Below are 13,877 nucleotides of genomic sequence, written 5' to 3'. Positions count from 1 at the left end.
CTCCAATATCTTAATTTCTCAGGCTTGTGGCACACTAGGTACTGAAATAGAGGACCATGCTGCAAGCTAGATGGAGTGCTTTTATGTTCTGAGAAAACCTGTGAGATTTAAAATTTTTGCATGCCACAACAGGAAGAAATAAAAAATTCTGAAGAAATAAAATGAAACAAGAGTATAATCCCCAGAACAGCCAGTACTTGGTGACAACTGCACTCATCTGTGTGCCTGAGACACAATATTGTTCACTTAATATTAAATTATGTCTACATGGTGAGCTTTCTGTAAGAGAAACTGCACCTTACATTTCCCAGAAATTAAGGAAAGCAAAGGCATGACCCTGTTTTTGCTTACGTGAGTGTTTTAACCATTGGACTCTAGTAGCATGTCATCTTATCTTTCTCTCTATGACCACAGAACTCTATCCTGAAAAACCTCCCTGAAAAAAACTTCATTTCTAAAACTCTGGTTCTGTGAATCAATACTTCTCTGGGAAAACAAAACAAAACAAAACAAAACAAACCAACAAACCCCAACATTAATTTTAAAGTTCTTAACCTGCTCTACATTTTTTTCACTTCCTTTTCACAGGTGCAGCTATTTTGCAATCCAGAGAAAAAAAGTCACAGAAAATATTTGTTTGCAAAACTCACAAGCTCTGCATCTCCCATTCAGCTAAGTAAGAATCATGGAGTTAAAGTGCCTTCAGAATTGTGAAGTAACCAGACTACACGCTGCCACAATTCACTGAAGAAGTTCATACAGGAGTCAGATGAACCTCTTTCACAGATATGAGGTGATACTAGGGCACTTGGGCTCAGGTTGTTAACACCTAACTTTACATGTTTAATGGAGCTGCCTACATTAAGCAGTGCAGCTAAATTAGCTGCAGACACCCTACAAGCTAATTTAGCCACTAACTTTGCTGCAGTGCTAACTTAGGGAGCTAAATAAGCTTATGGTGTCTCTAACTCCCGCTACAGCCTTTGGAGAGAAACACCTGCCAAGGTTAATTCAGTCGCTGAAGCCTGGGAATATACACTTGGAACATGAATCATTTACTATTCTGAAATATGTCCTGTAATATTATTAGATTATGGCCTTAGCTTCTTGTTCTGTTGTGACAAATTCTGAAATCATACCTGTCCTGACGATTTGAAAACTGCCGCTCTCCAATCCTGCAGCCTGGGTTATGATAGAGAGGTTATACTGGTGGCCTGCTGTAAGTCCTGAAAAAGTGTAGGAGGTCAGAGGATCTTCTTCGTGAATCTCATGCACTGGGACATGATTATCCAGTAACACCAGCCTGTAACGATCCACGTGCCCAGAGCCAGGAGACCATGAAGCATGGATAGTGTCTGTCTTGACACTGACCTGAATATTTTTCACAGGGGATGGCACTGTTGGAATAAAAAACACATGCTTAAGGCCTAATGGTTATCTCCACAATTTCAGCATTTTGAACAGATTTACTTTTGAAATATGTTGAGTTTCTTTAGGGATAGTGAAAACGTAACCCCAAATTTATGTCCAAATACACCATAACAACATGCCTCCATTCTTAGCAAACAACTCCCTATGTTAGTAAGAGATTCATGTTTTGTTTATTTCTACTTATAATCAATAGATACTTACATGTATCTATCTTGCCAGTTAGAAGAATTATATATATTTGTTAATTTCAAAATGCAGAACTGCAAAATACCATAAATGGTTTTATTTAGATGAACTACAGTAAAAGAAGTCCTACCAGTAGATCCGCTTATGTAAAGTTTCGGGGTACTCTTATTTCCAGCAACTGCACTGAGGACAATGTTGTATTTATTCCCAGGGATGAGACTAGAAAAAGTATTTTCTGTTTTTGAAATTCTTCCTGGTACAGAGACTTCTTGTATCTTTCTATTATCATGATCAAATAATACTAGGTTATACAAGTCCACCTTTCCTGAGGAAGGATCCCACTGAACCTGCAAGCTTGTGAGTGTAGTTTTTTCCTTATTAATTTCAAAACGAGGTGGTGGTAACGGATCTGTAGTTAAAAAAAAAACAAACAGAAGACATAAACTAGTATTTCTTGCATTGGGATTATCTGAAGTTTTACACAGCAGCACAAAAAACCTTCCAAAACTCTCCCTTTATCATCATCATGCTGCCAATGCTTTTCAAAAAGTCTTTTTCTTCCCATATATAAACATCGTATCACTGAAACCTGTCTGTAAGAGTTCTGCAGAATTCAGAAATCTTACTTGTCTATATGTGTACACGCTCACTCATACACACACGTGGAAAAACAGTTCCAGTTGTGGATGTATATAACAAGCTTGGAAATCTGCTGATAGTAAAACTGTAACAACTTTAATAAGAAACCGTAAACATGAAAACCCAGCAAATTACACTCAATGCCTCAGTGTAATGTAGCTTTATAGATCCAATAGTACCGGTGGCTTTCATTTCCTAGCACTCACGCTAAACACTTTATGACAAATGGGCATGAGCATTTACACAATTTTAATGACAACAATCCTTTGGTTTTAGTATTAACTTCAACCACTTCAGATTCCGATAGAATATGCTTCTTCTCTGCTGTAGCATTGTTCATATAAATTTAAAAAACCTCAAACAGTACATTGGATAAACTTTTCGGAACTATATTTAATTGGGACTATTTCTCTGAGAAACTCTCAGCATTCATTATGTTGTTTATTAAGGAGCGCTCAAGTAAAATCACCTATAAAATATGATACACTCTAAAGGGATGGCAAACATTGACCAAAACAAAAGACTCCGGTTGCTGGTGTTCTCCAGGTGTTCTCCACTCACAAGTTCTCCACTCACAAGACTTCATACAAATCAAAAGGAATGTATTACTTGTTGAGGTACGAAGGTATTGACATTTATGTCTCCCAATAAGGTTAAGCAATTACTTATTAAAAAGGTATCGTAAAACCACCCAAAGCAGCAAAATCAAGCATTCACAAGTTGGGGGGTTAAAGAATAAAGGTTTCCCAACAATTTAACAACTAAATTTGGCTTCCATATGAGTACTGTGCTACACTTGCCTAGCATCAGACAGGGAGTGTATGGTGCATCCAGGTTGAGAATTGAGGTCTCCATATGAACAGTGCCTTAAACACAGAAGAATAAGACCGCTTTTCCAGTGCAGTCATTGCTGCCTGGTTCCCTGAACAAGGCAGACGAAAGAGCGTGAGATCACATAATTAAAAACTGCACTGTAAAGGCTGAAAGCACAAAGTCAAACCTACCCCCGCCGTATGAATACAGCAGTAGGAGTATCATGGGGCTAGCAGCCTTTAAACTGTTTTTTCTTCAAAGCCTGGATGGTGCAGAGGGTTTAATCGCTTCTTACAAAGCTCTGCTAAGAACATACTGGTGCCAGGTTTTGGTGGTATGCGCTGTCAGTCAAGTATATTAGGAATTTCAAGGGAATATCTCCCTCCTTGGAGACATTCAAAAGCTGTCTGGACATGGCCCTGGGCAACTGGCTCCAGGTGGCCCTGTCTGAGCAGGGGGCTTGGACCAGATGACCTCGAGAGGTCCCTTCCAACCTCATCCATTCTGTGATTCTGTGACTCTGCGAAACATACTGTGTCCCTTTGAACCCAGGTCTCTGCTTAAATTCAGATTTTTGCTTTGGACCACAGAGACGCTAGTGTTGTTCAGAAAAAGAGATGAAAATTAAATTAACAAAATCAATACATAAAAATATCTCTCTTCTTTTCTTGACCTCTTTCTTAAAGGCCAAACTAACTCTGCATAAACCTGAAAAAAAAAAAAAAAAATTAAAACTCAAGTCAAAGACCAAGCACATGAAACTTCAGGCCAAATAGTTAAAACTTCACCCAGTTACAGCAATTGAAACAGGAGGTTTTAATGAAAAGTGTCAGGAAATCTTAACAATAGCCTTGACTACCAGCTCCACCTATAATATATACTAAGCCACTAAAGACTATTATGTTGGCAAAAGTGAATAGCGGGGATATAATCTTGTTCCTTGAAGGCAATTGTTCTAATCAGAAAGGTCAAACTTTGGGAGTCAGAAATAAATTCCAGCACTATATATGGTCAGATGCACAGCCAGCTGAAAAAGTTTTAATTCGACTGATATCAAAAGAACAGTCATGATAACTGTCAAGAAGTTTAACTCTCTCTCTCACAAAGTTAGGATAAGGTTGACTGCTCGTTAAGTCAACCAAGTCCTGCAAAAGTAACCAACATTGTAATTTGCATTATTTGCCAAATTCTACAAAAGAAGACATCTTCTACAATTTTAGAAGCGCTTATACTGTCCTGGGTAATCTGTCTTCTGAGGTGCATTAGCAAAGAAAAGAGTTGCGTGCCTAGAAGGTGAAGTTCAGAAATTCAGACTTTATCTAATCTATCTGGTCCAGAAAACAAAACACTCAGTGCTTTGTACATCCGCTAGAACAAAGGAACAATGAGATTGGGAAGTGCCTGGGCTGAAAGAGCCCTGGATGGAAACAAACACTTAAAAAGCCATTTACATTGTTATACAAGTCTCTGCTGGCAACGATACAACACTGATATATCACAGAAATAAAATATTTTCACAAAGATATTTTTATACCATTTGATACTATATGAATTAATGTCTCCTGGTCTACAAAGGAACCTTCCAGAAGGCTTAATGTTGCTTGAAATATATTGCGCCACCTCCATTTTCACTTTTTGGGAAGAGGATATGCTTTGTGTGCACACCTGCTACAGACACATTTTATAGGAACGACAGATATAGTTATGGTCCAACCCCAATGACATGACTCCCAAATACAGCCTTGTAAGCACAGAAACATCCCGGCCTTATGCTGGAGAAAAAAAATAACTGAGAGATATGAGCCCAGCACTGAATAACGGGGAATTCCTGCCAGTTTCAGTCATCTTCCTACTAAATTATCCATTTTTTTTTTTCCTAGTTTTCCCTATTCATAAAACAGTAATCTACTTCACAAGGACTTTTCTGAAGATTAAGTAAAGAGGGATGATTTAATTGTCCTTATTAAGTACAAATATCCATTTCTTCGGGACGATATGCAACCTAGAAAATCTTTAAAACATGGTTATTTATTTTCTTCTTGTAGTCTGCCTTTTGAGACGATGATCATAACCATTATGTGATTATGGATGATAGGATTATACAGCCTATAGTCAGAGCCATGTCACAGTAGTTGTTCCTACAGATGGCTAATAAATCAGATTTGTCCCAAATAATTTGTAATTTACAGGAGTGAACACATGGCCAAGCCATGCTTCTGGCATTTACAAAGTTACATATTACAATGGAAAAATACTCTACCAGTCTGTGTCTTAGAAGGTAGAATTTTTAATCTCTTTTCATTCAAAAATTTAGCAAGTGTTCTGACAAAAATTCATTTACTTGTTAGTTCTCTCAGTACAGGTGGCTTGGATTAGGCAGTAACATAATATATCATTGCAATATTTTTGTAGAAAACAATGTTAAGAATGGCATTTATAAGCCTATTTTAGAAGATATATTTGAAAGCTGAGGAATTGCCATGTTGTTTTTCATGGTTCTCAAGACCAGTATTTCAAATCCAAATTTCAATTCAGAATTGAAATTCATAAATTTAACTGTAATTTAGGATCTGTTCATATACTATTGTTTTTAACTAGAATTTTAATTAAAGACTGTCATTCACGGAAAATACAGTTATGCTGGTGCACAAGCATTTGGAGAATTGAGAACTTAAAAAGTATTTTATCTGAAACCAGAAAAGACACAACCCTACCATCTTTTGTCATAGAGTAGCTCTCAGTCACAGAAATAGTATTCCTGAGAACAATAAAGAAGATAACATGAAAGGATCGACAGGTGCATGTGTTGCCCCAACTTTACAATGTCAAGCATGCTGACTAGTATGGTTTTATGTGCTGTTTTATATATATATATATTAAAAAAACATAATAAATGGTAAATATTAATGTGAAATAAATATACAGACTTGTGCCTACTAACTTCTGTAATCTCAGGTTTGCAGTGGAAATTTAACTGTAGCTCAGAGCTGATAAATGGTGTTATCAGCTTTTTCTTCATTTCCTATTCTACCAAAATAGCACAACTGCCAACATTGCATGTGTGTTTGCACGCCTGTGTATACCTGGCTCATATAGTGCATATGCGGTTGTATTTTCCATCAGTTTGGAGGACCTATTTTAGTTCTGCTCCAGAGGATTAAATACTTGTAATTTTAAATTGATAACCCATAGATCAAAATTTCTTGTGAGTAAAGAGACTCCACCTTAGTGGACTAGTGTGGATTATTGTACTAGTATTCCATAGATCATCAGATTTCAGATCTATGCATCCACAAGTGAAATAGAAGCTGCTTCTCTACTCAGAGATTCACGAAGGGTCTGGTGTTACTTGAGACTTTATACAATCTCAGTGAGCTGCGCACTTACTCCATTGGAATATCAAACCTGCAAATAACATAGACTTAACTCATTGTCATAACTCTAATTTTAATGTGAAATTAAATACTCAAAAGGCCAAATTAAGTTAGGGATTTGGTCCTCTCCAAGCCTTCACATTACAACCGCAACTATGGCACGCATTATTCATCGCTTTCACTTTAAGTCCTTAGTCAGAACAGATCACATTCAAAATTTAACAAAATATTTTGGATTTTACAGGCTTAGCTACTCCAGCACTTTGTATAAGAAACATGATGAAAATTGAACACATAACAGGAATGAGCACATGAAAATGTTAACAGGATTGAATATGAGCAAAAAGTTAAAGTTTCTGAACTAGGTATATAAATGAATCTGCAACTTTCTCTGTGTACATTTATTGTATCGAGACGGTACAGATGTTCAAAACCTCATTTTGCAAAAGTAAACACATGAGATGGGATTCCTCTCACTTAACTTCAACCATCCAAACTTCAGGTGCCTGGTTTAACCTAGGCTCCTTTTATAGTCAGTGGAGAAAGCTGGGCACCTCCAAAGGACAGCTTTGCCCATCTTTCTTAGACGAAAAGCCCAGGAAGGGGATCTCACTGAGTACCAAGGTCAGACATCATATTTTTAGACAGCCCATGATAGCTCAGTTCCGCTACCATTCAAATCAGAGGCGATTTTGTTTACAATATGGCTGAAAATATTGCTCATACTTCCATATTCACAGGATGGTTTCCAGGAACACACGCCTATGGACATTCAGGCTCAGTAGATGGTAAAACAAAACTACTGACATCAGGTTACAAAGGAACAGGTGAAAAAGAGCTTCCAGGAAACTGGTTTAAAATGCTGCCTCTAGTGGAAACATACAGCAGAATAATCCTCCCTCATTCTCTGTTGAAATGCATAGTATTGACAGTACAACATGGGTTGTTGACAGGCATAAGAAACCCTGTATATTCTTTAGAAATAAAATAAATTGACACATTATGGAGCTAATTGCGTATTTTTAACACCATCAAGCAATGTAACTGATGTGACTGAATCAAGGGAAGCAAGGAACCACGGAGCAATCTGAGTAGCTGTCTTTGCAGAAAACCTCCATGGTTCCTCTATTCTTATTTCATGCTTTTGACTGATCTCTGCTATCCAAAATCCAAACATAAACCTCACTTCAACTATGGTCCACTAATTTGCAGTATTCCAACTTAAACTTTAATCAGTCTTTTCAGTCTGATGTCAGCTATATAATATGACTAGAATCAGCAGTTGCTTCCAATCACTTTTATCTTACAGTCTTGCAAAATCTATTTACTGATTAAAAAAGTCATAAATGGCATGTACAAGCTACTGTCTAAATGATTATGCATTAATCAAAATGCGGTTTAAAGTGGTATCTTTTTCTCTACTTCTACGCAAGTGTTCAATAATAGATCTCTACTATTCAGTAACGATGATGATTTATACCTGTCACACTGATAACGGTTGATTCATTCTTTCAATTTTCAAATTACAAGTCATCAATATTAAAAACAGTTGGCATGATGCATGACATGGATTTAAATCACTGTCTGCATAGAAACCATTACTCATTTTTAGCAAGTGACATGACTTGTGCTTAATGTATAGCTATCATACCAGCAGACTTGTCACTAGACTTTTTTAAACTTGAGTTACCAAAGCAAATTAATGGAGGGTATCTAGTGCATTTGTATAATTAATGCAGGGAAAAGGGTCTGACAGTAAATGACATCTCTGAACCGGTAATTGTGAAGTATTTAGCTGCTGTGATCTTCACTACTAATACTGCAAAGTACCTCTTTGAAACTAACACTTTAGGAGCAAATCATGGAGGCATTTAATCATGGACCTCATTTAAGACATCTCTGTTTTGAGTCTTGTGTTACCACCATTAAGAGCCTGGACAATACTCTATTTCATCATCTTTAAAAAAACACTAATACAGGTAGAAAGAGTCCAGTTCTGTCACTGCAGCCCGTGGCTCTATGTCGTTCATTGCTTCACAGCTGAGCTGTTGACATGCACACACAACCATGCATTCAGAAAGGGAGCTTTCCTTGGCAGCACTCTGGCAGGCTGCTGGAACATTTTTATAGCCAGTTGTGGATGTGACTGTGCAAGTACATCACCTCACTGGTTGTATTCAAGGAAAACATAAAAGCAAGAAGTTTCAGCCTTACTTTCCGACTTTTAGACTCTGGTTAGACAGAATAAAAGTATAGAAATGGGCTGAAACAGTAAGTTATCCTTGAACAGGACCTACCTGCCATGAAATAAATTGTATTTTAAACACAGCAAATAAGCTGTCACCTGAGTAACTATGAAGCCAATGGGTTTGCACGAGCACAAAGGATGTTACGGGCTACTACTTCTTAAAGCATTCTGCTGGATGGCAGCTTAAGGGAGCGGCAGAACGGTACTCCCAGCACTGACCTAGTCTCCTCACAGCACCTTCTCCTTTCAAGCCTGCTGGGTTAACTTTTGGCAGCGATTATTTCTGGCAGCGGGGAGAAGAGAACGCAAGCGCAGGATAGCTACGTTCAGCAAACACTGTAGGTTTACAGTAGCTGTAAACGCATCGCTCTCCTCCTCTTACAGCCGGCCGAAGCAAGGGGACGGGAAGGAAAAGCCCGGCGTCCCTCCCCGAGCACCTGCCGTGCCCATACCTGTCTGCACGGAGATGTTGACAGCCTCCCCGCCGGCGAGCGGCTCGATGCAGAGGTGGTACCAGGTCCCGGCCTCCAGGCCCCGCAGGCTGCAGCCGTAGGAGCCGTTGCCCGTGGGGGCGGGCTGGCAGCCGGCCGCCTCCCCGTCCTCGGAGCGCCCGCTCAGGCTGAAGTTGCAGGCGCGGCCCGCGGCGCTCCACCGCAGCCGGACGCTCTGCCCGGCGACGCGCGGCTCCGTCAGGTTGGCGCTGCATCCCGCCGCCTCCCCCGGCGCGGCCTGCGGAGAGCGGGGAAAGCTCTGAGCGACCCGCCGGGCTCCGACAGCCGCCGGTGCCCCCCCAAGTCCGGGCTCACCCCCCAACCCCATCCCCGCGGCGGGGCAAACCCGCCTGGGCCCCCCCCCCGCCCCCGCCCCGGGCTCGGCTGGGACCTGCGAGGGGCGACCTCGCACCACCGCCGCCCGCCGCTCACCTTGGTCAGGGCCAGCGCCGTCCACAGGGCGAATCCCGCTCCATAGCTCAGCATCGCCGACAGTTTTTAACCCCGAAAACCCTCGCGGGGAGGGGAAGAGGGGAAGGGAGGCGGCGGGGGAGGGTGCGGGGTGGGGCGGGGGGGCTATGAAGACGCGAAGTGGCCGCGGCGGGCCCCGGGGGCCCCCCGCTCCCCGCCGGGCTCCGCGCGGCGGCCGCCGAGCCCTCCGCCGGGCCGCCCGCTTGCTGCATACGCTCGGGGCTGCCCCGGCCGCCTCGCCGCCTCCCTGGCCACCGGGGTGGGGTGCGGGGGGGGGGCTGCCCGCCGCCCGCCCGCCCGCCCGCCCGAGGAGGAGCGGAGGAGGCGGGGGAGGCGGCCGCCGCTTCCCACGCTGCCATTCTGACCCGGGCTGACTCTGCCGGAGCCCTTCCCGCCGACTTCCGCAATCAAGAGGCGATTTCCTCGCGTCTCGCTGCGGGGGGCGAAGCCCGGCCACCCGGGACCTGCCGCCCGCCGGTCGGGGGGCGCGGGGGGCGGCGGCGGGCGGCAGGTCCCGGGGTGCCTCCCCTCGCTCCTTGTGCGTCCCGCTTTCCCCCCGGCTCCTCTCCCACCCGACCTCCCTTCCTTCCTCGCCGCTTCCTCCCTAGGTCGGCTCTCCCCCGGGGCTTCTCTCCCCGCGCTCCTCCTGGCTTCGTGGGGGCCCCTCAGGCGGTGCCGTTGGTGGTGGTGCGGCGGCAGCGCTCCCGCCTCACGCCGGCTGCACCTCAGCTGAGGCCGCCTTGCCTCTCCTCGCATCTGCCTTGCCTCATGGCTGCCTCTCCTCACGCCTGCCTTGCCTCACGGCCGTCTTGCCTTGCATGCCCCCTTCTCCTCATGCCTGCCACCCCTCATGGCCGCCTCGCCTCACGCCTGCCTCGCTTCATGGCCACCTCGCCTCATGTGCCCGCTTCTCCTCACGCCTGCCACCCCTCACACCGCCCCATCTCCTGGCCCACCCTCCTCTCGGCCTCAGCCGTCATTAAACCGCCATTCCAGCTCCCATGTTGCAAACATTGACGTTTTTAGGGGTTAGCCATGGACGGCCAAGGCCTCCGTCCTCTCCCCGGCCCTGCAGCACCTCAGCTGGAGGCATCGCTGCAAGGAGACTCCCACCAGAGCCCAACGCCGAGCTGCTCCTCCATCAGCAGAGGAGTAGCCCATCTCCCAGCGGCCAAGTTATCTCAGCTTTTTGTTTTGTTCCGCATCGACTTGTGTCCTTGAAACAATTCCTTCCCACATCCCCTGAATAACTCCCAAGCTAAAATTACACACACCGCAGAAAGCAAGAACGTCTCCCCGTTTTCAGACCACACCGAACGAGCTGTGCGCAACTCTGAATCGGCTGCAGCCGCGGCACAGCTCTCCGTTTCTGTCATGTGTGCCCATTCCCTTCTTGTTTAGGTTTCAGCCTCTTAAAACTCACATATATGTGAATGTGGGGTGGGATGAGGGAGAAGAAACATAACCAGAAGTGTTTTGGACCTTCAAATAGACAATAACCTAGCAGCCATGGGGTAAATTTGAGATTGCATAAAGTGGGAAGAATTTGACATTTACTTTCTTCACATGGGAATGGCACTTTCCTGTATCTTTCTGTACTGTATGATGCATGTGGGATTTTAACTTTTAAAAGCGGCACCTCAAGCAAATTCAACACCATCTCCATTTCACTTTTGCCCCATTTTAGGGACAAAAAGGTGCTAGGGTTTACAAACATTAGCCTGCCTTTTAGGGGAGCTGCTGCTGCAGGATTTTTCTGGGCATGAACCTGTGAAACAAGATACAAATATCTGAAAAACCTTAGCTTTCATTCAGAAATTCTCGTTCAGCAACTGAAGGTCTGAGCACTCTTGGGTGATACCTGCACCTGTGGAAAGCCTCATCTGTCCCAGTGGAGCTCCATGCTTGGTCCTCGGGACATGGCACTGAAAGTGTTGGGCTTTACTCTCTAAAGGCTTGGGATGATTAATAATGTCATGAATATCACCTTAAGTGATGATAGAAATATGTGTTGATTATTATGCCATTCTCAAGCCCATTGCAGAACAAGATCTTCCTTGGAAGAGATGTTTTACATACTTCAGACAAAAGGAGGGACCGTACCCCAAAGAGCTAGTACCTCCATAAACAAACCATTGATGGAAAACACAAGGTGTGTATGTTAGACCTAAACTGGGAGTAAAATGATATGTGTCTTGTAATCAGTTCATGGCGTGAGATTTCTTACAGCATAAATTCATCTTTAGATGATTGTGCTTTTGGGACCTAATGGCATAAACCACACCAGTATTTTTCCAGCACTGGAGAAGAGCAAATCTGAAAGCTTATCAGGATGTTTGGATTACTTCAAACCCCTCTCTGAAAATGAGAATATTTGGAATAACCTGCCTTTTTTTGGAAAGTGGCGCTCACATTGTAGGGATTTTTGAAAACATCCATAATCTGAATTTGTAGGGAAGATGTAATTCAGATACGTAGGTGTAAATTAGCTAAGTAGATGTAATTTATGAAACTAAAAAGAATCAGTGCAAACTCACAGAAGTTGGGAAAGAAATTGAAACTACCACAAGTGAAATTTAAAGACCTTGGAAATGTCTGTCTGTCTGTCCAAGCTAATGTTAGATAATGTGTGGAGAAAAGGGATGTTGCTGCTTCTCAGCATTGCCCATAATTTAGAAGTTCCTGCTTTATTGCTCTTATTCTTGCTATTGTAAAATCTTTAAAACTACTCTGCTATATTAGTAGGAAAGTGCTGGTTTATTATGGGTTTTGAGACTTCCTTCTGCATGTTATCCAGCACAAAGCTGCTGTAAGGCTAAGGCCTGCCACAGATGTCTATGCCAGCACTGGAATAAAACAGGAGGGGTCCACAATTCACTGGTGGCAATATATTTATATAGAATAGCCAAGATAATACGAGTAATTATTTCCAGACTGAATAAATTGAATAGATGGGCTTTTAGCAAATCAGCAGTCACACAGCCTTTAACACTTACCGATCTGTGTGGCAAGCCAAGAAACTAATTAAAAAAGAAAAAAGGAAAAAAAAAAAAGAACTGGAAGTGAGTTTTGGGAGTGGCCGGACGTGTCTCTAATGGCAGGCTCCAAAGTCCCTTTCAGACACTTTCCCGAGGTTTCCTGACTTCTTTTTTTTTCAACACCAACCTCTCTCTCTGTCTCCCTAATCGAGAGGAAATGGGCTTTGCACAGCTTTTGTCAGGGCTTGAAAGTGCAAGCTGCAGTTTGACTTGAAATCCAAGGCTGCTCTAAACCAAACACTTTGTTCGATTGAAGTGTCACCGTTGTCCCCCCCCAAATGGGTACGCTCACAGCCAAATAACATCAAGGCTTTACTTCTACAAACAAGACGACCTAGCCTGGGCAAATGCAGTTCATAGAAGGTATTGTCTTCCGAACAACAATACTCAGTGCTTACTAAGTCTATGTATTTTCAAAGTATCATGTTAAATCCAGTTAATCCTTTAACGTCCCTGCAGTTTGACAAAAATATTTTTAATTCCACTCTAAAGACAGGGAAACTGAGGGATGGAGGACAAAGATTTTAAGTTTGTGTGTCTAAATTGTTGTATCTAGATTCAAATATCCAGACCCAGCTGGAGGCTCTAAGGGACAGATATTCATTAATTTTATTTTTTCATGGATATGCTCAGAGAGCTTATCATCAGGATTCTGGTTTGAAAGCTTGGACCTAAGCCAACTTAGTGCAAATCATGGGAATCAGGAGGTGAACTGGAGTATGAACACAGGGGGTGGTAGCTTCAGTGCAAACGGTGCCATTCCTTTAGCACCGGTGTGGTTATTTAGGAGGACTGCTGGAGGCAGTTTGGGGTAATACCAGATTATATAGGACATATCCATTTGCAGGAGACGAGTATTCTGTGCAGGAGGTATGCATATGGCCAGAGGGCATGGGGAAATAAGCTCAGCCTGCCTGCAGCAAGCCAGAATAATCACATTTTAAAAGAACCGTCTCCATCAGCTATGGAACAGGGCGCAGTGCTCAGTCCCTTCCCCTCATCAGCACTAGAACAGCAGTGTCAGGGTCCATAAACCTTTGAGTTGGTTACTTGGGTCAGCCTACTCCTGGGTGACACCGCTTCTCCTTTCTCCCTGTCGCTGGTGATGCTGTTCATACCAGATTGTACAGATTGCTCTGTCAACAGCCCTCCCAAGTATACAAAACACGTTTCTTAGTCTTATCCA

At 43.1% G+C, this 13,877-nt stretch overlaps 1 protein-coding gene across 4 annotated transcripts in view; it reads right to left on the bottom strand.

Moving 5' to 3' along the window:
• Positions 1-13,877, bottom strand: part of PTPRB (protein tyrosine phosphatase receptor type B) — a gene marked incomplete at its 3' end in the record, with an annotated part of 67,437 nt that overhangs the window by 41,917 nt on the left and 11,643 nt on the right. For 3 of the 4 annotated variants that reach the window (XM_082310694.1, XM_082310691.1, XM_082310693.1), the window contains exons 4-6: positions 9,144-9,420; positions 1,748-2,026; positions 1,140-1,397 (exon numbers count right to left, since the gene is read on the bottom strand). In XM_082310694.1, coding sequence (XP_082166820.1) covers positions 1,140-1,397; positions 1,748-2,026; positions 9,144-9,420 — 814 coding nt within the window. Of the gene's footprint in view, positions 1-1,139; positions 1,398-1,747; positions 2,027-9,143; positions 9,421-9,614; positions 9,859-13,877 lie in introns of those variants that run through there. The other variant, XM_082310692.1, reaches the window with a different exon arrangement.

The sequence above is a fragment of the Platalea leucorodia genome (genome assembly GCF_965183815.1).
Source record: "Platalea leucorodia genome assembly, chromosome: 4".
In the NCBI taxonomy this organism is placed as follows: Eukaryota; Metazoa; Chordata; class Aves; order Pelecaniformes; family Threskiornithidae; genus Platalea; species Platalea leucorodia.
The sequence above is the reverse complement of the archived record's forward strand: the minus strand, read 5'-3'. Positions and strand labels throughout refer to the sequence as shown.